Source organism: Haliaeetus leucocephalus, unplaced genomic scaffold, assembly GCF_000737465.1.
Source record: "Haliaeetus leucocephalus isolate CR32 unplaced genomic scaffold, Haliaeetus_leucocephalus-4.0 Scaffold162, whole genome shotgun sequence".
Classification (NCBI taxonomy): Eukaryota; Metazoa; Chordata; class Aves; order Accipitriformes; family Accipitridae; genus Haliaeetus; species Haliaeetus leucocephalus.
Genome location: NW_010972598.1, coordinates 14,934,049 through 14,955,774, shown reverse-complemented (window position 1 = coordinate 14,955,774; position 21,726 = coordinate 14,934,049). Strand labels below are relative to the sequence as shown.

Below are 21,726 nucleotides of genomic sequence, written 5' to 3'. Positions count from 1 at the left end.
TCTTGCCAAACTGATGGGAAGCTCTTCTGAAGGCACCAACCCTGCAGCTCTTCCCAGAAATCAAGAATTTCAACCCAAAAGACCACTCGTGCAAGTTGCTAGATGTGTTTTCTGCTCTTTCTGGTGCTTTGGCCATTGCACACCATGCACTGATTTTGTCCCGCACTCTATTTCCTTCTTTCAGTCTCAATTTCTGCCGTACAGCTTGTCAAGTCAAGATATAAAAGGCAAGGTTTATGCAATACAACTCAGCCTGCTCCTTGCATATTGAAGTCAAGGCTAATATTTAATATCCGGGTTTGATATCTGATTTATAAACAAACACGGGCGTGTTGTGCAGAAGTCCGTAGGATGCCGGCTGTACATGGCTATTAGAAAAATGATGACTGAATGGGGCCTTTCAAATGTTCCATCAGATGAAGTTCACAGGTAGCAAAACCCACTGTTTCCAAGAGAGCAAGCCCAAAAAAGAGCTTAGCTGATGGTCTTTATAAATGGGGGAAAAGTGCCAGCAGGAAGAAAGACACAGCAGATGCTGACTGCAATTCCTTGCAAGAGAGAAACTGCAAACCTGCGAAGTCACATCGGTGATGCCCAGCTCCCCCCAGACACACTGCAATACGTAACCTTGCCTTCAGAAAGTCCACAATTTCCCTTATAATTTATAGAGGATTTGCAAGAAAAGCAACAACAAACTCCAGTCTCCAGCACAAGCCTTGAAAATTGTGCACCCTGAGTGAAAACCAGCTCTTCTGCCCCCAAATAATGGCTGAACGGAGCATGCAAACCCTCGCCAGCTGCACCAATACAGCAGAAAGTGGCACTTTCTTTGCATTCTAGAGGACTGCAGCAACCCCAGTAATTGTAATGCATGTTTAGGAGTGAAACTGCTGGCAGCATCCATTGTCATCCCTTTTAACTAGTGCATTGCAGCCCTTGCTGTCTGCCAGAACGAATAAATCAGCATTTTGTTCCTTAAAAAGACTCCAGCAGCAAAACAAAGAGCAAAAATCCACATTAAACAGCATTTAATCCTGCCTTGAGCTGCCGCAAGTTTGCAGCAAGCTCAAAATCACAAAGCAGGTTAAAAAAAAAATAAATCACAAAGCAGTACGACAAGGAGCTGGATTTTCCCCCAATTTTTGCAGAAATTCATGCTTTCCATGGAAGTGGTGGCACGCGAGCGAGCAGCCGTGCCTCCGCGGCATGACCCTCCGGCCGGGCTTCACCGCTCACATCCCCAAGAAGAGGCAAATGCTGCGGAGAAGGGACCAGGAAGGTGCCCGAGGGTCTCGCCCATCACAAAGCAAAGCCCAGCTTTCACAGAAAGAAACTCCCCAATAAAAACTTCATCTTGCTCAAGAAAGCTGGATCGGGGAAAAGTTGCTCAGTTCTTATTAAATTAACACTCGCCACAGCCAGCTCCCTTTAAGGAGCTCATCAATCCAAAATTTCACAATTATACTGCTTAATTGCCTCAAATCCCTTGACAAAAAGATTAATCACCCCCGTTCCCATGACCAGCAGAGCTCCAAGCTGCTCCTTCCCTCCTCTAACAAGTCTCCAGTGCCGTTTTATTCATCATTAATCTCTCCCGAAGCCCAACTGAGCACGGAAGGAAAGTGCCCAGGGCCCACACTCTGCCTCAGGTTTGAAGACAGGTCTCCTTCCAATTTGGGGAATAATCCCCTTCATTAGGGTCATTTTACATAAGCAATATATAGGTTGCCCAGAGCAATTCCTTCCCATATGTCCTCTGGGTGTTTGGTTTTCTGCCACCTCCATACACCAGATAGGATGTCTTGCCATCCAGTTTCATCTCCCAGAAGCTTAAAAACTGCCTGAAATATGGAGTTGGTCCAGAGTAAATACTTCCAGCCGTGGGTCTGGCTGATAGAGGTTTGCAAACCTGCTGCTGCTTCATTTCCAGACCACGAGCAGCATGCAGCCTCCTCCAGTTTCCAGCTTGAACATGTTCTCACCAGGCAGAAAGGAAGAACATGCGTCAGGGATGGGTTGGAGGCACCGAGGCTGAGGGATGAATAAACCACACAGGGATTTATTCAGGAGCCAGCGCAAGGAAGGATCCTTGAGCCATGGATAGAGGCTGAGCATCACTCCTGAGCTCAGATGCACTCGAGACACCGACGGCCATGGGAGGTTCAAGACATGCCAAGCCCGAAAGTGACTCCAATGGGATTTTGGATGGCAGAGGGATGCTCTGTTTGCCAGGGATGAGGCAGGGAAAGGAGGAAACGCAGCCGGTGGGATGGAAGAGCTCCTGGAGCAACGCAAAAGCACCAGAGAAATCTGTGATGTTCATTTAATATGAGCCACCTCCGACTGCAAAATGCTGCTGCGATCTCACAGCGTAGCCGGGGAGAGCGACCGGCTGCCACAACTGCAGGGGAAAAAAGTAAAAAAAAAAAAAGACAATCTCCAAAAATCCTTCCTTTCTACCCAGCGCCAACAGTTTCCCATGCGGCACCCGGGGGCTGATAAGGGAAAATATTTGCTTCTTGATGATCCATTTCCTACTTCAGCTCAGTCACAGGAAAGGACAAGATAATAAGAGCGATAACAAGGATGATAATTTCTAGACAGCCCGTGATACAAGCCAAAAAGAAAAGAAATAAACCTATAAATAGATTCCTGGGTACCTAGCAGCAGGACACTGGGAAAGCTGAGGCTGAAGATGCTGCTCTTGAATCCCTCTGCCCTCTTGATGAACTTAACATTAAAATAGTACAGGCAGATCATAAACCGCTGCCTAATTTAAGAAATCAAGTGGGTTTTTTTCTGAGAAAAAGGTACTGGTCATACTTAAAAGAAAAGACCTTACAAGCCCCATATAACGAGACCCTAGAGAAGCAAATGGAGGAGGAACAGAGGAGTTTGAAACCCCTCTGCGAAGGGTGGAGATAATTTTATCCTCATTCCAGGCTCTACAGTCACCATTAAACCCCTGTGGGAAGAGGTACTTTCTGCATTCACATAAATACCCCCCCAACATTTTATTTTTATCCGTTTCTATAGCTGCTTCTCCAGGAGCTAAGTCAGTCCCACTGAAGCCAATGCAGGAAAAGGGTTTGGGCCCATCAATATAAAAGTGGTGACAGGTCATCAAGGGATGGAAAATCTGGACTTCCCATCCCCAAGATGAAAAGAAACTCATGCAATTTAATTTCTCTTCCTATAAAGCACGAATCCTCCTGGTTTTGCTTGCGCAGGAGTTTACAGGATGGCAGTGCCCAGGTTTCTCCGTATTTTTGGGCATCTGGAAAAGGAACGGGTCATTCCTTCTTGATAAACTGGAACAGATCGAACATACAGCCACATGAAACGCACCTGATGCAGAGGCGTGCAATAAATAAATCTCTCGCTCTACCTGGGAGGCCACTAAATCATCCCTTTGGCAAGTGCCTGCCGCCTCCTCTGCCTTCCTCGACACCAGCCACCGAGGAGTCTACGGTTTCACGTGAGCACAGAAACATGATTCCGGTTGCTTTTGTCCCTAGATTGAAACTTTAAGTAATGCTTTTAAAGAACCATTTCTTCCTAATGACATGTTAGAGCTTTCTCCCATGCAGAGTGGCCCTTTCTAAGGGTTTGTTTTTTTTCTGAAAGATGGTTGCATGCAGCCCTTCCTCTGAAAACTGAAATAATTGTTTATTCCCACGTAGAAACAGCTTTCATAGTTGCTTTGAAGCAAAAAAAAACCCACAACAAAAATCTGTCAGGAATGTCTCCTACACAGATAAAACAAGGACAACAAAGCCCAGATGAAGACTTTGCAGAGCATCTTCTCTTTTAGCAATACAGGAATAACCCTCTCTGCCCAGGACACTATTTTATTCACACAAACCATGTTATTTTATTTATGCCCCTCCTGCCCATCCACTCAGGCTGGGGGTCATTACCCCTGCCTGGGTTTCACGCACACATTTGCCAAGCCTTGAGTAAAAATACACATTTCCTTTGTGTTTCAGAAACTGAACAAGAAACCTGGTTTTAATCCCAAAAGAGCCAGTAGCCTTGCAAATAATCAACCAGGACTCCCCGAGAGCCCCGGGCACGCAGCGTGGTCCATTCTCCACACCCCAGGTACTAGCCCTACCTCCACCAAGTCCCACAGATGCCTACTCTGCTCCTTTGAAGACCAAATCTTCTCCCCAGACCTGCTAGAACTCCCCCTTTTTCCCCCTTTGGGCTTTTATAGCCTGCAGCTGGCTCCATTTTTGGCTGCTGTTAAGCCTTCCTCAGCTATAGTCCTGCTACCCTCCTCTCCCATCTCAAGACCAGGATCGATGCTGCAGTTAGAACATGCTCATGTTCCCAAAAACCCAAAGAAAAGGAGGGGTTTTATGAACCAGGATGGATGTCACCTCTTAGAACCCCCCTTCCATCCAGTTCCATGAGCAATGGCGCCTTTCAAATCTAATTTATTTCAGAGTTTGAGGGCCAAGCAATCAAATTTCACCTCTTTCCAAAGACCTCTGTACCTGTTGCTTTCCCCCCAATCAGGAAAGATATTTCAATGGTGCAATCAGCTTAATCCTTTAATGAGCACCAGGCAATTCACTGGAAACTCCTAATACAGATTAAACCACTTGGATGCTTTCAATATCATCTCATACTTTACAAAAACCTCTCCTCAGTCTTACTCGGGTGCTCACCAGCACCCTTTCATCGTGCAATGGGTAGCAGTGACTTTGAGGAATGCTGGGGAACCACCAGCAGTTCCCTCTAGGGAGTAGAAATGCAGCATGAGATATAACTTTTATCTACTAAAAATTCATACTGAGAACATAAGTAACTCCAGAGATGTCCATAAATAATCTACGCCTGGAGGATTTTTGGAAGGATTTTGTAACGTCAGTCCTTTATTGGGCTTTCCAGAAGCTCTGAAGCCCCACTAATGCACTGCAAGGATGACTGTTATTATTGTAATGGCTAATTTAATGATGAGATTAAAAAGAAAGGGGTGAACACCAAGGATAGAAGTGCAACATGCTGGGAGATTGCTGACGATGCTCAACATATGAGGCTCAGGAAGAATAAAGTATGTTTTCTGCTGCTCGCAAAACCTTCCCAAACCGCTCCTGGAAAGATGATGAATGGGGGACGCTGCAAGAAATTCAGCATGAAAGTGCTGATAATCAGCGTGGCAAAAGACTCCTTAACTCTCCCAGGGCTGCAGCCTCCTCTTCTCCCTCAGAGCCAAACCTGGGCCAAGCAAATCCCCATTTAAAGCACGTTGCGGTGATTAAAAAGCCCCAGCCAAGAGGTGAGCAACACTTAACGGGGGAGATCAGCCACAATTTCTTGCACAAAGCCACTTCTGCTGCCCTGGGGTTTCCTACTTTGTCTCAAGCAAATGAAATAATAACAATTAAAAAAGCTTTAAAACCACAGATTTAAAGGAGAGCAAATTAGTCACAGAGAGCTGGGTAAAAAGTGCTGGAGGTTCCCTGCAAGGCTTTTTCTCACTGTATTTTGGGGGGATTTGGGTGTTAGAGGGTTTGCAGATCCGTCTCACCCAGGAGAAGGCTGCGGATGCTTGTTACGCAAATAGGGAGCACGAAAGGCTGCCCAAGGGAAGCATCGGTACCCGCCTGCTCCAAAGCCCTTTCCCATCGGATCTGGTCCCTAGCACAAAGCTGGGACTCTCCTCTTTTCGCTCAAAGCCTTTGCTCCCAAGTCTGGGATGCTTTCAGTTCCCCCAGCAATCCCGAATGCTTGCTGCTGCGCAAATGTCAGGCCCTCCTCATTTATCCACCCCTCTGCGCGGCTAAGCAGAAAAAAATCAAGAAAGTGGTGTTTTTGTTTAGAGACCCTGTAATCAGAGCGTGCTATATAATCAGCAGGCTTAGGCAGAAAAAAGAAATATATGCAGATCCCCAAGCAAACCTCTGCAGGAAGGAGTTTCTTCAATTGCTTTTTTCCAGCAGGCTCTATTTGTGTGCTAATTATTAGGAATTTGTTTTTTGGAGAGTTAAAGCGGCACCATCGAAACCTGCTGATATCGTACTATCCAGAGAAAAATCTTCATTGCCAATGCAGGGAGCTGAGCCTGCCCCGGAGCAGCGGACTCTGGACCCCAGCCTAGTCCCCAGGAAGCAGAAAGAGAAATGGGGTTTTTTTTAGTGATGCTTTGCAGAAAGCATCCTCAAATTAACCTAAAATTTCCCTGCAAGCAGACAAAAGCAAGTGGAAAAAAGCCTCGTGACCTCCTTCGCAGCAGCGATTATAACCCTGGATGAGTTCGAACACAGAAATGCAGCTTTGTTTCTCATGCAAACCTATAACCAGAGGAAGCCTTTTATTTATCAAGTTTTCCACTGCGCTTGACGCGTGATATTCATCACACCACCCTGCCAGACCCACCGAGGGCTGCCAGCCCAGAGATCGATGTTGCCCTGGTTTATAATACTCTGCGCTTTGGTGGAGGTCGGATGCACCTGACCTCCAAAACCTGCATCTTTTGCAACCAAAACCCACAACCGCTTCTCCAAAACCTGCATCTTGCCGATGGGAAAAACCACGTGGCAGGGTTTCTTGCTGTGGCTAGAGCAGAAGGGGCAACTCTTTCCCCTTCTTCATCCTCTAAGAGGGCAGAAATAGCCAAAAAACAGCCTAAAGGAGCTGCTGGTGAAATGCTATTTCAGCTGGAAATTGCTTTAATTTTTTCTGGAAGGGAATCTCCATATTGCCCATAAATACCCCATTTTTTTCACTGCATCCTAAACCACCCAGTTCTCCCTCACGCAGAGACAGAAGAACTCACCTCCAGCCATCAGCTGCAAACCTTGCAAACCCAGGCCAGCCCAAGTTCACCCCAAATTCCTCCAACCACCAAGCTCGCCATGCTCAGGGGATCACGCTGAGCCTTTTGGTTCATCCCAATGCCTTTGCCAAGCCCTCTGGTCTTGGAAATTTGCCTTTCTACTGCAAATATTCAAGGGATTATTTCTTTTTGTTGGCCTGGAGGCAAACATGCCCTGGAGTAAATGGATGAGCTGGGCACCCCGTGCAAATCCTCTGCTCTCAACCAAGAGGTTTTCCAGCACCACAAACCCACGAGGAATTCACCAGAGTCAAATATCCAAGTGGCTTAAGTGCAAGCAATGCACCCACAAAACATTTACTCTTTTTTAAACTATTTCACCCAATTCTTCTGAGCACAGAAGAACAATAAGGGGAAGGTGCTACTTACTGGTATTTTCGCCTCCTCTGACTTAAAACTGATTTTAAGTGGCTGCTATGGGGTAACGAAGTAGCGCTGGTGATGTAGCAGAGGGATGCTTTATATGGCATCACTGTAATAGAGGTTTTCCGTGTTAATTTTGGCCCCTTTCTCCGCACAATCAGAAAAAAACCCAGCTGCTTGGACCAGTTCAGACCTCAAAGTGCTCCTTCACACGTGCGTTATTCTGATTGCTTTTATTCAGGGACCCCAAGCTCCAAATCACTGTAGTAGCTGACTCTCTTCGAGGGTGAATTAATCTTCCCAGGAGAAGGACAATTCTCCATCCACACAATAGTTCTGTGATTGCCAACCATTTCCCCGCAGCCGTACTCGCTCCCCTCTTCAAACCTGACATATCTGCCATTTTCCAGCATTTAATCTCTCTATTTACACGTGCAATCAGGGGCTGGAGAGGGAGGGGAAGGCACATTTCAAGCCCAGCTCGGGAAGTTGCATCGTGGGTCGACCTTGAGAATAAAAATACAAAATTGCAAATAAAATAAATGGCAAAGCTGGTGGTGGTTGTCAGAGTTTGCTTTTCACATCTTGCTGCTGCTGCTGACATTTGGAAATAGCAGTATAGATATAAATATACATTTTTTTTACATATGAGTATTTATATATATTTATGCTGGTTATATATTTATATATAGATATATAACACCTGCAAAAGGCCCAAAGAGCTGCAGCAGCAGCTGATCTCTCACTGCCACAAACTCAAGGTCAAATTCTGCCATGGGTGACAAATTTTGGCAAACCCAAGGCAGGAAATGAGGAACCCGAAAAGCTCACCAAACGGAAAAAAAAATGGGAAAGCTGGATTTCTTGGCCTGCCTGGACCCTCATCTCTCTCTCATTCTGCATAAAATAAATGAAACTCTGTTGAAACCACCTGTGAAAATTCAGGGCTTTACTGACTTTTTGGAAGCTAAAATATCCATGGGATGAAGACACGGATCCCAAGCCCCCAGGTAGGAGATACTGTGTAAGAAATGATACGTTTCTTGCAAGAACAGTTCTAAAAGAAACCCATGAAGAGAAGCCAATTTGGGCATATTCAACTGCAAAACCCCATTGCCAGAGCAGCCTGTCCCATTGCATTTCTAGTTCCTAAACCAAGCCATCCCAGCTCCCCCCAGCCATTGAATTGAGCAAGAGAAATATTGATTTTTACAGTCTATTTGCTAAATCACCCTGAACTCCCTCAAAGCAAAGGCAAGCCATCTTCATCAGACAATGTGCAGTTCTTCAAGCCTTGCAAATGTTAATGGTGACAGAAGAAACTTGATTTCCAAATGGAAACTCTTAACCCATCTATAAAATGCCAGTCTTCATAATACCGATTACATACACCAGCCGCTAAAATCCCCAGGTCTTGCTTGTTATTTGTCTCATAAACTTGAGCTGAGAATTGCAGTCAGGCGGTGGCTTTATTGAACAGACTTTGCTTGGGTTATTAGAGAAGACACTAAAGACATGATAATCTGGCTTATGAGTTGTGTGGTTGTGCATGATAATTACAGGTAATGACTGGAGAGAGTAAGATTGATAAGGAAAAGATTAAAACCAAAATGTAATTTGTGGTACTTTGCAGGGGGGATATTGGAATAATAGATCAAGTACCAGATTTAGGAGCTGGGTGGCTTTCCTAACTGTTTTGCCTAAGAGAAACATTGGTCGATTTTTTTCCAGGGGGCTAAGGAAAATAAAAATCCATCTGTCAGCAGCAAGCGACCGAGATGAATGAGGATTTAACAAGCACATACACACCTGCACCTACACCCACTGCATTTTGTGTAAAAAAAAAAAAAAAAAAGGTTATTAACATCAAGTGCTATCTGATGAATTTTTGTAGGGCACTGAAGTATTTTCTCCTAAATAAAGAGGAATTTATCGCTTGCTCTCCAGATTAACAAGACATATTTTTAGATGAAGAGACAAGTCAATTTTTATTAGTGATTTGAAGTTCGGGGCAGTTTTGTGCTCTTTCTTAGCTTGGGTTCCCTGAAAATGTCTGTGCAGGCATTCGAGCAGCTGCAGTACATCTGCACACACAAGATCCTAAAAGCCCAAAGGGATTCATGCATTGATTATCCATCAGCATCAATATATGCATTTTTATGCTGTCTCATGATACAGTCTCCAGGGTCTGTCCTGAGTCTGGTTTTGGGGTTCATGGGGCAGAGCTCCCTTCTCCATCGTCCCCATACCACCCGATTCCCCCTCAAGGTGAACAGATTACAAAACCCACTAACCAACAATGTCTTTTCAAGAGTTTTCCCAGTAAAATTCAGTAGAAAACCGGTGTGAAACACTTCTACAAATGAAAGCAACTCCCAGTCTCCCATGCCTCAAGAGGCTGCTGCACAAGAGAGGACGTCCCACAGTGAAACCCTCTATGAATTCCTGGTATGAGCACCCATTTTTGAGTGATGGATGGAAAGACTAATAATGCATTTCACAGACAATTTGAATATAAACACAATGGAGAAGTCCAGGCTTGACAGTATAGTTTTGCCAATATGTCCACAAGCAGGTAAGAGCACAAGAAAGCATTAAGTAATTCAGTGCCATAAAATCATGCCAGCAGCATTGGTCTTCCAGTGCAGCCCAGTCTCACTGCGGAACTGTTCTAAGATAGACGGATAAAGCACTTTTGCTGGGATAAGCTGCATCTCCACCAGGAAAACACTAATCCAGGGTTGCCTCCATACAGACCTGCAACCCCTTTGAGTGGGCAAGTCTACCATGGCTCATCCAAGGTGGCAGAGCAAGCCAGAAGTGGACATGCAAACAAACCCACGCTCGTGGCCCGGGCTCTTAGAGATGCTCTTTAAGTGCATTTTTTGTCTGCTATGAACTTGCAATGTTATTTCCTACAAGAAGAGGCAGCATTACGATTTTCACCTCCATGCAGACCACCAATACCTCCCATATTTGTGTGACTGTGCAGTGCGTGTGCAAGGAACACCCTCATTTATCTCACCATCCAGAGCATTTCCCAAATGCTTCACTGCTGTTGTGCTCTCCTCCTCATGCTGATGCCCATCAAGCTGAATATATCCATGGGGGAAACAGCGTTGCAGCTCCGAGAGTGGGAATTAGGCTGGATCCATTATCAGAAATGGATCGTGATTAAGTGGATCCATGGTTTAGTAGTGGACTTTGCAGTGTTCAGTTAATGGTTGGACTTGACGATCTTAAAGGTCCTTTCCAACTTAAATGATTCTATGAAATACCACTTAATTTATCTGCGCCCAGAAAATAGATAATTAATGTAGTATTGGGCCAATTGTGCTCTTTGCAGCCAACTAAAGGCAGGTGGGGAGCCTTGAGCAACCCTAAAAACCCACCACTCAGAAATACAACGTATTTTGACACACGCGACAAACATCCCCTTTCTTATATCCTAGCCAAAAGGGATGCAAGTGTTATTGTGTTTGATGTCTTGCACATTGGGTATTGCTTTATTTATTCCACATGGCAGGCGTGAAGCTGCTTATATCCATGAAGAGAAAAAGCCAACCCAAATGGGCAGGATTATTTCTTTTTCTCAGCTGTGCCCATTGCAAAATTGATTCAGCCGACAACCTGTGAAACACAGTTAATGAGCTTAGGTTTCTGTCGCCCTGGGTCACCCCAAGGATGAGATTTCCTACCCTCTGATGTGTCAATTTTCCACTTCCAAATTCAGTCCGGGTTGTGGAAACAGAGTATTAACTGTGATTCATAAGTATTAGCGCAGAAATAAAAATATTATCGGAAATTTGAAGTACTTATCCTTCTTTGGAATAAGCCTAGGTAGAATGAACACCATACCGTATAGCTTTAAAAGCAGACAAATGAAAAAGAAGATGAAATGTTCTCCACAAGCAACATAACTTCAGCTTTGGCAGAAAAATATTTTCTGGGCTTTGACTGCAAAGAAATACAGAGCTTTCCCAGTTGCTTTGATGGACAGGAAAAAGAGGGTTATATGTTAGAGGTATAACTGCACAGCTTTGATCCCTGCAACCTTTTCAAATGCAATGCAGACAACCACCTATTACAGGTGGCAAAACCAGACGTACCGAAAAGCAATGATAATTTCATCTGCTCATGCAGAAGCAAAGACAGTATAGGTTTTCTGATCTGGGCTCCCATCTGTATTAATTGGAAATGCAAATGCTGAGCAATTTTCAAAAGCAATATTGCAAGCCAGTACAAGGGAGTGCTAGCTACCCAGAGTGTTTGATTTTAATAAACCAATCAACCCAAACCATGGGAGATGAAGGTGTTATGCAAACTGTTAGCATGCAAGGCACACGCACGCAGGCAGGAAGGCTCCATGGACCAGCACAGATTATTCATCCGAAAGCAACTTCTTCACCGAAGGAGCATCGGATTCAGCTGAAGAACTGACAGAGCTGTCACAGAGCTCATTGACGGACGTTGGCCCTGGCTGAGAGTGATGAAAGAGCTTCGCACCCATCTGAATGGGGGGAATGGCTTATAATTCAGCCTCTAAAGCCCTGCAGCCTCTTGCTGCTCACTGGATGCAGAGGTGTTACCCCAGAGCAAGGGCAGGCAATGAGCTGCAGAGAGGACGGGCGGTCAGATGCTCAACGCACCGACAAAACCCCTGGAAAGCAGGTTAGGAGTGAACAGCTTTGCCTTAGTGTCCTGGATCTCCTCCAGTTCAGACTTCAAAGGTAGTTTTTCCCTCTGCTAAGAACTCCCTGGCAAAAGGAAACAAAACTGTTTTCTATTGGCATCATCGCGGCTAAAATAAACTTAACAGTGGAGACTTTGCTCCACCAGAGATGGGGTCTCAGCCCCCAAAATAATGCCCTTGTTACCTCAGGAGGAAGGCAGCAGCGCTTCCCGCAGATGTCAGCAGGCATTCAGCCATGGAAAACAGGGAAATTAGGGTGCCAGCTCTGCAATTGAAATATATCCTCTCCCCGTTACCCCTCCGCTGACTTCACGGCTAAGCTGAAAACACCGAGCAGTCACATCAAACAAGCAATTAAATCCAAGAAAGGGCACACCATTGCTGTAAGTCATGGTGGTGACTCATTAGGATACATTAATTTTCCTCCCTGAGATCGCCCAGACCATTCCGAGGGCTGCACGGAAAGTGCAGTAACAGCCTTACCATCTTCAGCAGCGTCCGGTTGTCCCTGAGGCTCCCCACCATGCCGACGAAGGAGACAGCAAACATGGTGAAGCCCAGCAGGAGGAGGATGATGGCTGGAGCCAGGAATATCCCTTCCAAGGTTTTGTGCTTTTGCCTCTCCACTTCGGCGTAAATCCCAACACACAGGATCACGAGGCCAAGGATCTACAAGGGAAGTACAGGATGGGATTCAGACACCGATGGGGAAAAGCAGAGGCTTTGAGGGAGAGGAGGAGGTGGAAGATGTCCCAGATGGCCAAGGAAAACCCACCTAACTCTGGGACATTAAACATCCAATCCCAAACATTGCCGTCAGCACTCGGCACATCCCCTTTGCTCAATGCTGGGCTGCTCTTACTCTGGCTGGGAAGGGGACGTATAATTGCAGCATGATCAATCTAGCTGGACACCTTTAAGCTAGGTTTTGCTAGTTTTTTCCTCTCCCCTCCCTGCTTGTATCTTTATAGTCTGTCTGGATGCTCAGCTTGGCCCTTGCCTTGGGTTTGACAGACCCAAAGGCTTATAGTCATTTACACCAACAGCCCACCCTCCCAAATTCCACCCTTAGACAGCACAATCCCCAAAACGACTCATTTCACTCCATCGATTTTACACCTGGCTCGAGCACCGACTTGCACCCAAACCCACAGCGAGCCGCTCACCCTCTCTTCGCACGTCAGCACCAACAATCAGAAACAAAGCTCACTGCACCGTTACGAAAAGCTTTTGATCCCTGGATGAAAAGTACCATAAAGAAAAGCAACGGATTATTTATGACAACCTTCCTCCCCTCTCTCCCCCTTCAATGAAGCAGCTTTAATTGAAAAAGAGAGCCTAACGATGCCAGGATAAAGCAGGGCTCCAAAAAAGGCTGTTTGCATCCCTTCAGTTCCTTCAACATCAAAGCCAGCAACACGATCCCAAGTGTTTCGTGCTGTCAGGAGCCGTTCGCATCGCGCCCGTCGGCCCTGCGGCACAGCCGGAGGCGAGCGGCTTCTCAGCCAGTGCCAAGCTGACACGTGAAAAGGTCCTCGAAGAAACCAAGGAGCATCTGGAGCCCTTTTCACGTTGCTTTTTGCAGCCCTCCCCATCCCAAATCACAGCTGGAGGCTCCTGGGGGAAAGCCCCCGGCCGCAGAAACCCATGCTCAAAAACCTACATCTCCAAAGAGGAGAAAAAAACCTTTTTTCGCTCTTTTTCCTTTGCTTTCACCGTTCCAAGAGGCTTCATTGCTCCTAATGAGTTTGCTCAAACTCTTCCTGTTAATTCACGCTGACAATTCAATCCTTAATTTTCATGCACAATCTTTTCTTTTTTGGGGGGGGGGGGGGGGGTGATTTTTATCTTCTCCACTCTGCCTGGACACTATTTCTGGTGTGTTTTTGTAGCTACTTTATGTCTATCAATCACTGTCCACTTCCAGGCTCTATCTCATCTATAAAAGAATTGAAATCTCTCGGAAAGTGAAATTTAGACTTGTGATATTTTACAGACACTTTAGTTGTTTGAAACTAAACAGGCAGGCCTCTTTCTGATAACAGGCTTTTAATCACAGTTTCATCTTTATACTCTATTTTAAGCATCAGGTCGGTGTGCTGGGATTAGGTTTGATTTAATGTTTATCTCTTTTACAGTGTCCCAGGAAATACATTTGGCTTTGAAGGCGGGGGGTACACATTAATGCACACCATGCGTCCCCCGCTAATCCCCGCCGTTCCTCCCGCGTGCCAATCAGAATCACCTTCTCCACTTTAATTAATCCATCTGCAAAGCGAGTGAGGGAAGAGATCACGGAAAGTGCACAGCGCAAACTGGGAGGGGGGAGGTTTGAGGGCTGGATGCTTGAGGGGCTGAGGAAGCAGCATGCATGGGACAGGCTTCACCCGCTAGCAAGGGAGAGAAACCGAGGAGGGTTTTCAGGACAGACATGTGCATTGCTTAAAAATAGCTTTTCCAGGGCTGAAAAGTATCCTTGAAAAATTTAAAGCACGTGGCATGCATGAGGCTGCTGCAGAGCGGTGCTGGTCCTTCCTCCCAACATTGCCGGGGCCATCCCTTTGTCAGGGAAAACCCCCACCAGTGCCATGCATAACACCCTTCTTTTTTGGAGGGAGGCGTGCACCGCTTATTTGCCATGCAAATGCAATGGGGAAATGCAAGTGCAATGGGGGAAAAAAGTGCTGCATGGTACGGGCAGATACTGCCAGCAACCCAAGCCACGCTGCATCACTTTTTTGGGGTTTCATGGCTTAGAAAAGGCTGCGTGCTATCTATGCCCAAGCAGCTCAAAGTAGTCCCTGGGACTAACAAGCCAATATTGAGCTGATCCACCTGAATTTCTTGGCTCTTTCCTTGCTTAGCTCCTAGTTTAAAAGGTCACCCAACCCCTTGCAACCTGCTTCACTAAGGGTTAGTGCTGCAGGCTGGACCCCAGCCCATCTCCACACCCTGCTGGCTAAAAAGTACCCTCTGATTAAAAAAAAAAATAAAATAAAAATGAGTTCATTCTACTCAAAGCAGCTTAAAGCACAAGAAAGCATCTTGCAAAGCAACATGGACCTCGAGGAAGGGAATGGATATACTGGCACATCTCCCAGCAAAGGCAGATTGCAAAGGAAGGCTCGCTGGAATATAATGAGTTTTGGAACGATGAGCAGGGAACGATGCTGTTCCAAGATGAGTGGCAGAGGGATTTGGATGGAAAATAGCTGGGGAGAAAGACCAGCGTTCCCTGAAAAGCAGCTTTTCTGTGAAAAATGGTGGATTTGGAGCACACCGGCGACATCAAAGTCTTTGCCAGGACCTATGCAGCACGGTAAAAAACTGCAAGGGGAATATCCATGTATTTCATCAAAAACCTGATCAGCCCATCCCCCTTCGGCCGGAGATGAGCATCAAAAGCAGCAGGAAATGTTTGCATCACCCCTTGCAAAGCCTGGCTGCCCTGGTTTCCATCATTGGGTTTCTCTGGAGGAGGGTTGGTTTTGCCATATGAATTCAATCATCATGGATATTTTTGATTCCTGGCATCACAACCCTTTTCTACCACCCACACTCAATGACATGGCAAGGCACATAATGAAGTTTGCTGGTAAATCCTCTGTAGTTACTTATTAATTGCCCGATGATCACCTTAATAACAGTGCAAACACCAGGATAGACAGCAGCTGGTAATTACAACTGCTCTGCAACGCATCTAAGAGAAAAAGCAAATCTGCACTTACCCTCTAATGAGAGGATGATTACCCTATTTCTATATGATAATAACCACGCGATCGAACCGCCACCATGGGGAAAGCCAAGGGGGTGGCTGCGAATCCACCAGACCTTGCAGCGAAGGCGTCCTGCATCAATTCTCCTCTTACAAGCTGGGAAGAAATCACCTTCGGTTTTAATTTCAGCCCTGCTTGATTTTAGTGCGTATTGGAGTTTGTAGGAGCTGAGTGGGCAGGGGATAGAGGGCAGCAAGCAGCCACCCCAGGACGTCCAACCACCATTCCCACCCCAAAAAAGACCCCTGGGACATGCTCTCCTCCCTCCCTCCCATACTCCTGGGTAGATAAAATTGCAAACTTGAATTTTGCAGCCCAATACAAGTTGCTATGACCAACTCTTCCCCCCGGCCAGGATTTTAGCAGCCTCCGAACCCACGGTTAAATGCAGGGCTGTTTCCCGATGGAGACAGGAAGACCTGACATGTCGCACCACACTGTGATAAGGCTTTTGTGCAGCCCCCTCAAATTGGCTCTGACAACAAGAGCGAAAACTCAACAGAGCACAAACCAGGGAAGTCTGATCCTTGGAGGGATGCTACAAAACCTGACAATTTAAAGAGCATTTCTCTCTGCTGAGAAGCTGCAGATCTGCCTGAGCCCCTTCCCCACCCACCTTTGCAGCCTATTTCCAAAGCTGTTTCGGTCCAACTTCATGTGTTCTTAGTGGGATAACAGAGACGCTGGTTTTTCTCTCCAGGCATTTCTCCATCTAACGGCAAGGAAAGAGCTGGGGCAGGGAGTTGGGGACCCAGGAAGGAGAAGAGCTAAAGGTGGAAATCACTGTCCCACTGATCACGGAGTCATTTAGGGACCTGGAGGTCAAGAAGTGGGATGAAAGGCAATTAATGAACAGAAATCAATATAATACACAGCTCTGATGATGCTGGTAGGGCTTGGGGAGTGCCGAATGGGTGGCTGGAGCTCACCGCTAACCCACAGGTGAGACAGGGAGTTTGCAAAACTCTCTTTGAGCTACGGGCTCTCTGGTGCTTGTGATTGCTTCTCCATCCTTGCATGACTTGGCTTTGGCACAGAGGCAGCTACCTGATGCTGACAAGAGATGTGCATAGTCCTACCAGTGCTAACAAGAGACACGCATGGTCCTACCCTGTCCTAAAAATTCCACTAAATCCCTAAGAGGTGCCACATTCCCCTTGTCCGAGACCCCAAAGACCTGAGTAACAGGAGTTAATGTCAGCCATAAGCAGAGCAAACAGGTACCACGAATCCAAGGGGATGTTAACACAGCCAAAGCAGATCAACCTCGAAGCCTGCCAAGGGCCAAGCAAGAGACGTGGCTCGTTACAGGGTGAACGGCATTAATTGGATGAGTCAACGCCGTGCTAACGCGAGGCAGTAATTTCTCCTTATTCGGGAACACCAAAAAGTCACAATGACAGCGGCTTCAAGCCCACGCAGACCCCGGCAGCCAGATTACATGAGTCAGAGCACTGGTCCAGGTAGGAGAAGAGGGAATGGGGCATCACTTCATTCTCCATCCAAGATGACCAGAGATGCAAAACTAAGGCCAAAACTCTTGTTTTTCAAATCCCCAGCTCACAGCAGAATCGTTCTTCCCAGCTTTTGAAGATCCGTCTGTCTTCAAATTAGCAGAAAGGGCACTCCTGCTCCTCCTCAGAAGGATTTATTGTAACATGCAGGAGAGAAACCATGATATAGAAAGTGCTGAATGCTTTTAGTCATTAAAAGATAGAATCACGAAATTAATAATACAGCGATTAAATACATCATGTAATGCTTAACTGCTGACGGTACGTAGGAATGAAAAAAAATACGCTTTCATAATGGTCAATTAAAATAACAGTTTTCAATTTTATGAGAAAAGTAAGAGGAGAAAAGAAGCATTTATTTTGAAGAAAACTTCAAATCTACAGTCTACCAAGTCCTTGACAACAAGGATTAAATCTACCTGTATAAAACCAGTTGGTCCAACCCATGATGCTCAAATCCCTCTGCCCTTTGCTCCATGTTTGGTTTAAAGCCACTCTCCAGCTTGTCCCACACTCCCTTACTGATTTTTCTCACCTATAAATAAGTGCTTTCATTACAGGAAAGGACTGGAAAGGATCTAGCGGTACCAGATCCAGCTTTCTGCAGGCTGGGACAACCCAATGCTAGAAAACCATGATGCATCTCACCATAACCCTCCTCGATCCTTCACGGTGAACCAACTCAAGTCTTATTTAACCAAATTTTTACTCAGGGGGGGTAAATTTTCAAAGCCTTCATGCAACACAAGTGAGAAGTTCCTACACAATCATTTTTTATCGAGTGCGTTTAGCCAGAGTGAAACCCTGCCCTGGTCACGTCTAGTTAACGAGGTTTTGAAGGGCTCGGTAGCTCCATTGAATTAATACAACAGCAACATGTGCAAATGAGGCCAGAAGTAGGTCAGGCGGCTGAAAAGCTCGCAGGAGCCGCACGATCCGTATGGATTTGATGGAGCAATGTCCCCACTCAAGGACCGTTCCAGGGTTGAAGGCAGGCTGGGTTGGAGCGATTCAAAGCAACTTTTTTTGCAGTTATTTTCCAGTCACTGGGAAATTATTGAGTCTCTTCTTGTTGGCAGACTCACCAGGATACCCCACTGAGCGCCCCAAAATGCCTCAGCAATTGATAAGCATCCAGCATCAAGACTGTGCTGGTTCATCCCATTGTTAATCTGCATTTGCAAAGCACAGCCCCAACCTGGGTTCAGATTAATTGGGAGCAAAAAACCTGCGCCTCCTCCCCCTCCCTACAGCTGCTTCAAGGCATTTGGGGAAACCTCAAATCGAGCAAAACTCAGCAATTAAGGTTTTCTCACAGATTAATTTTGCAAGCAAAAATATTGCGCTATCCTTACCCAAAAACTCAAACTGCAGCCACAAATGGGTTAAGAAATCTAGATTTTTTTGCTCTCACTGGCTGCAGCAGGAGTCCCTTGAGAGTCCTGGCCACTCTGTGGGAGATACTCGAGTATCCTCTCCCCTCAGGAGACTTCCTACCCAGCAGGCCACGAGGAAATCAGTGAGATATTGTACAAAAACCCCTCCTTTTTTCTTATTCACATTCATGCCCTGGGGTGGGCACAAGTCATTCGGCGCAGTGAGACAACGGGCTTCGCAGTCCCCAGCTAGCAAGGGTGAGCGCTGCCCTCCCAATGAGCTCATTCATTAAAAAAAAAAAAAAAAGGAAATAAAAAGCATTTTCAAACTCTGCTTGTAATCCTGTTCACCTTTCACAGCCTGCCTGGGAACTTGCGCAGATATTTCTGCAATTACACCTGTACAATTAGATACGCATACCACAATACTTGCCCAGCAGGCAGTTGTGCACAGGGCAAAGAGTATTAATTAGACCTCAGGAGAAAATATCTGTAAATATGGACTGGATTATGCAAGATTAACCCTAGGAAAGTGCTAACTTCGTATCTCGTGCATTAACTGAGGATGCACAGACCCTAAAGGGACAGGGAATTTCTTGCTTTCCCCTCCCCTGCTCCAACGAGTGCTGGCACCTCCCAGGTGCCAGGGAAGCCTCGCCCCGACTGTAGCTGCCTCAATGATTCAAAACTGCTTAAAAACAAGCTTTATTTTTTCCTCTTAGAATAACCAACCTGGCTAAAATACCTGCCACTCAATGTCTGCTTTCATGCCTTGTCCCGCTTGAACACTGTAAAGGCAACGGCCAAGACAGGCAGGGGGGATCTGGCCGGCAACATCGCCCGACGGGTGCTTGTGCGGTGAAAACATTAAATTTCCATGTGTTTATGCTCCAAATGCCTTGAAACGCGACTCGCTGCCATGAGGGATTTGCAAGAACGGCTCTGGGGAAGGGCACTCCCAGGGAGGCGCTCTTAAATCCACCAAAACCCGCGGTTTCGCCCAAGATTGCCCAGTTTAGACCCAGCTAGCACCAAGCACGAGGGGCTTCGCAGCACCAGGTTTTACCGCAAGGATCTGATACCTTGGAAGGGGAAATTTGGACACTGAAAAGTAAAATCCAACCCACGGGGGTAGTACGGTGGGGAGAAACACCAGGAAGGACAGAAAAGCAACCGGAGCACCTACCGAGAAGAGGGTGGCATAGGTGGACAGAGCAAATTTGATGCTGTAGTAATAGAGGTGGGAATTTCGGCACTCGGAGGCTCGAGCCATCCTCGTAGCTCCGGCGAGAGGGGTTTGCTTGCTGCCCACCAGACCCTCTCTGCTCCGGCCGGCTCCCGCCCTCCGCCGCCGAGCCGAAAAAGCGTACACATGCACAGGAGCAAGGCTTAAACTTGAACTGCTCGCTCCAACTTCCGCCTGGCAGGAGCAGAGAGCAATTAGAGGAAAGGCAGCAGCGGCACAAGCGGCCGGCGTTAACCCTTTACGGAGTTTGTTGCCTGGTTTTGCTGCTGAGAGCAACAGCAAAGCTCCACTTAAGTGGATTTACTCCAACAATTAATCCAAAAATGGGTGCGCGGGTGGACCTCCAGCAAATTTTTAACAGCAAACCTGTTGCAGTCAGGGCCTCCTGCCCTGGCCGGCAGGCTGAAAGAGCCCGTTGCAATCCTGCAGCCATCCCAGGAGCTCTCCTGCAGCAGCAAAGGGCGAAGTGGCAGCCCAAAATCTAGCAAGAACAGGGACAGATGCCCCTCAGGCGGTCGCTCAGAGCCCAGGACCGGAGAGCAATGTCCAGATTTACCTGTTGTAGCTTGCTACTGTGAGCAACTCCTCCCTTTCAACACCACCTTGAGCTGCCTGGCTCTTGCGTGAGTAGGAAGAAGGAAAGATAAATTATCACAGCCAGGTTTGGTGAGGTTTAACACTTGAAAGAAAAGGTGTGGGGAGGAAGAAACCAGCACCAGGAGACTGCACAGCTCCTGGAAGCATTTGTACAGTCGTACAAATATAGTACTAGAGAGCGTAAAACTGATGTTTAATAAAAAGAGCCAAAAGAGGAGCTTGGAAAAGCTGTGTCTGCAGCCTGTCTCTGACGATGAAGAGGAGCACTCTTCATTTCTGCAGCTTGACTCGTTGCAGATCAGAGATAGGAAGAAAGAGGGGCATCATCTGCGATGCGGCTCATGGCCTGGGAAATGTTTAAAAAGCCCGGCTCTTGGGAGGAAGATGCTGCTTCTCTCTGGAGTAGCCAAATGCAGAATTTAAAGCAAGGTTTGAAGAAATAACAGAGACTCAGGGCTGCACCCAAAGACGTGGGAGCTGTATTTACCCAGCTCGTAGCAGATGTTGAGTAGTTCAGCACAGCAGAGATCATATCCCTTTCCTTTTAGTATATAAGCTGCAAGGGTGAGAGCAGAGATGGTATAAGAGTTATATGATTATCAATGGCCAGCAGATCCCAAACACTGAGGATGTTACACTTTGGGATATGATAGCAGGGTGAAACACGTCCCAAAAATGACATTTCTGGACATGATTCAGCTACGGCTAGCTGTGACCACGTTGAATAAGCAAAGAGAGCAGTCAACTTTTCTCCCCATTTTTTTAAAGGTAATCTAAAATGAACTTTTAGTGTGTTGGAGCCTGGTTTATATCAGCACTTTCCATTTTGCTAACACCCAATGAAGCTGGCGCTGTGAACACCCGTGCAAAGGAAGAAAACAGCAATAGCATCGCCAGCACAGAGCACTTCTTTTTACCAACCTTTGCTTGGAATAAGAAATCCCAACACCCAGCATTGAGCAAGAAACATTTGGGGAGATGTATGATGTATTTCTTCCACCCTTTCTTTCCTTTTTGAAGGATGCTGCAGCCTGGACAAGAGTCAATTAAAACAAAAAACAAAACCAACAAAAAAACCCCACTTGCCCCCATAACTTTTGTCTTGGTTTTCTAACCTCTTCCCATCAGGTTTGACTGTGAACCAGCACAGGGATTGCAGGGCTTATTTTCAACTCGAGGCACAGAGAAATCTTGGCACTTAGTGACTAACTCTCTGTGCATTCACCTATTTATGTAATATGCTTTCTTTGCTTTAATTCAGAAGTCAACTTAGCGTGCAAAAGAGCAAGGGAGAAATAATATTTCCCTACAAAA

The 21,726-nt window shown here is 46.3% G+C and overlaps 1 protein-coding gene across 1 annotated transcript in view; it reads right to left on the bottom strand.

Annotated features, from left to right (window-relative positions):
- LOC104829015 (tetraspanin-15-like) overlaps nt 1–19,842 on the bottom strand; it is a 44,248-nt gene extending 24,406 nt beyond the window's left edge. Inside the window, exons 1-2 of the mRNA XM_010563024.1 lie at nt 19,756–19,842; nt 12,387–12,572 (exon numbers count right to left, since the gene is read on the bottom strand). Of these exons, the coding sequence (XP_010561326.1) occupies nt 12,387–12,572; nt 19,756–19,842 (273 nt within the window). The remainder of the gene's footprint in view (nt 1–12,386; nt 12,573–19,755) is intronic.
- Nucleotides 19,843–21,726: the final 1,884 nt, after the last annotated feature.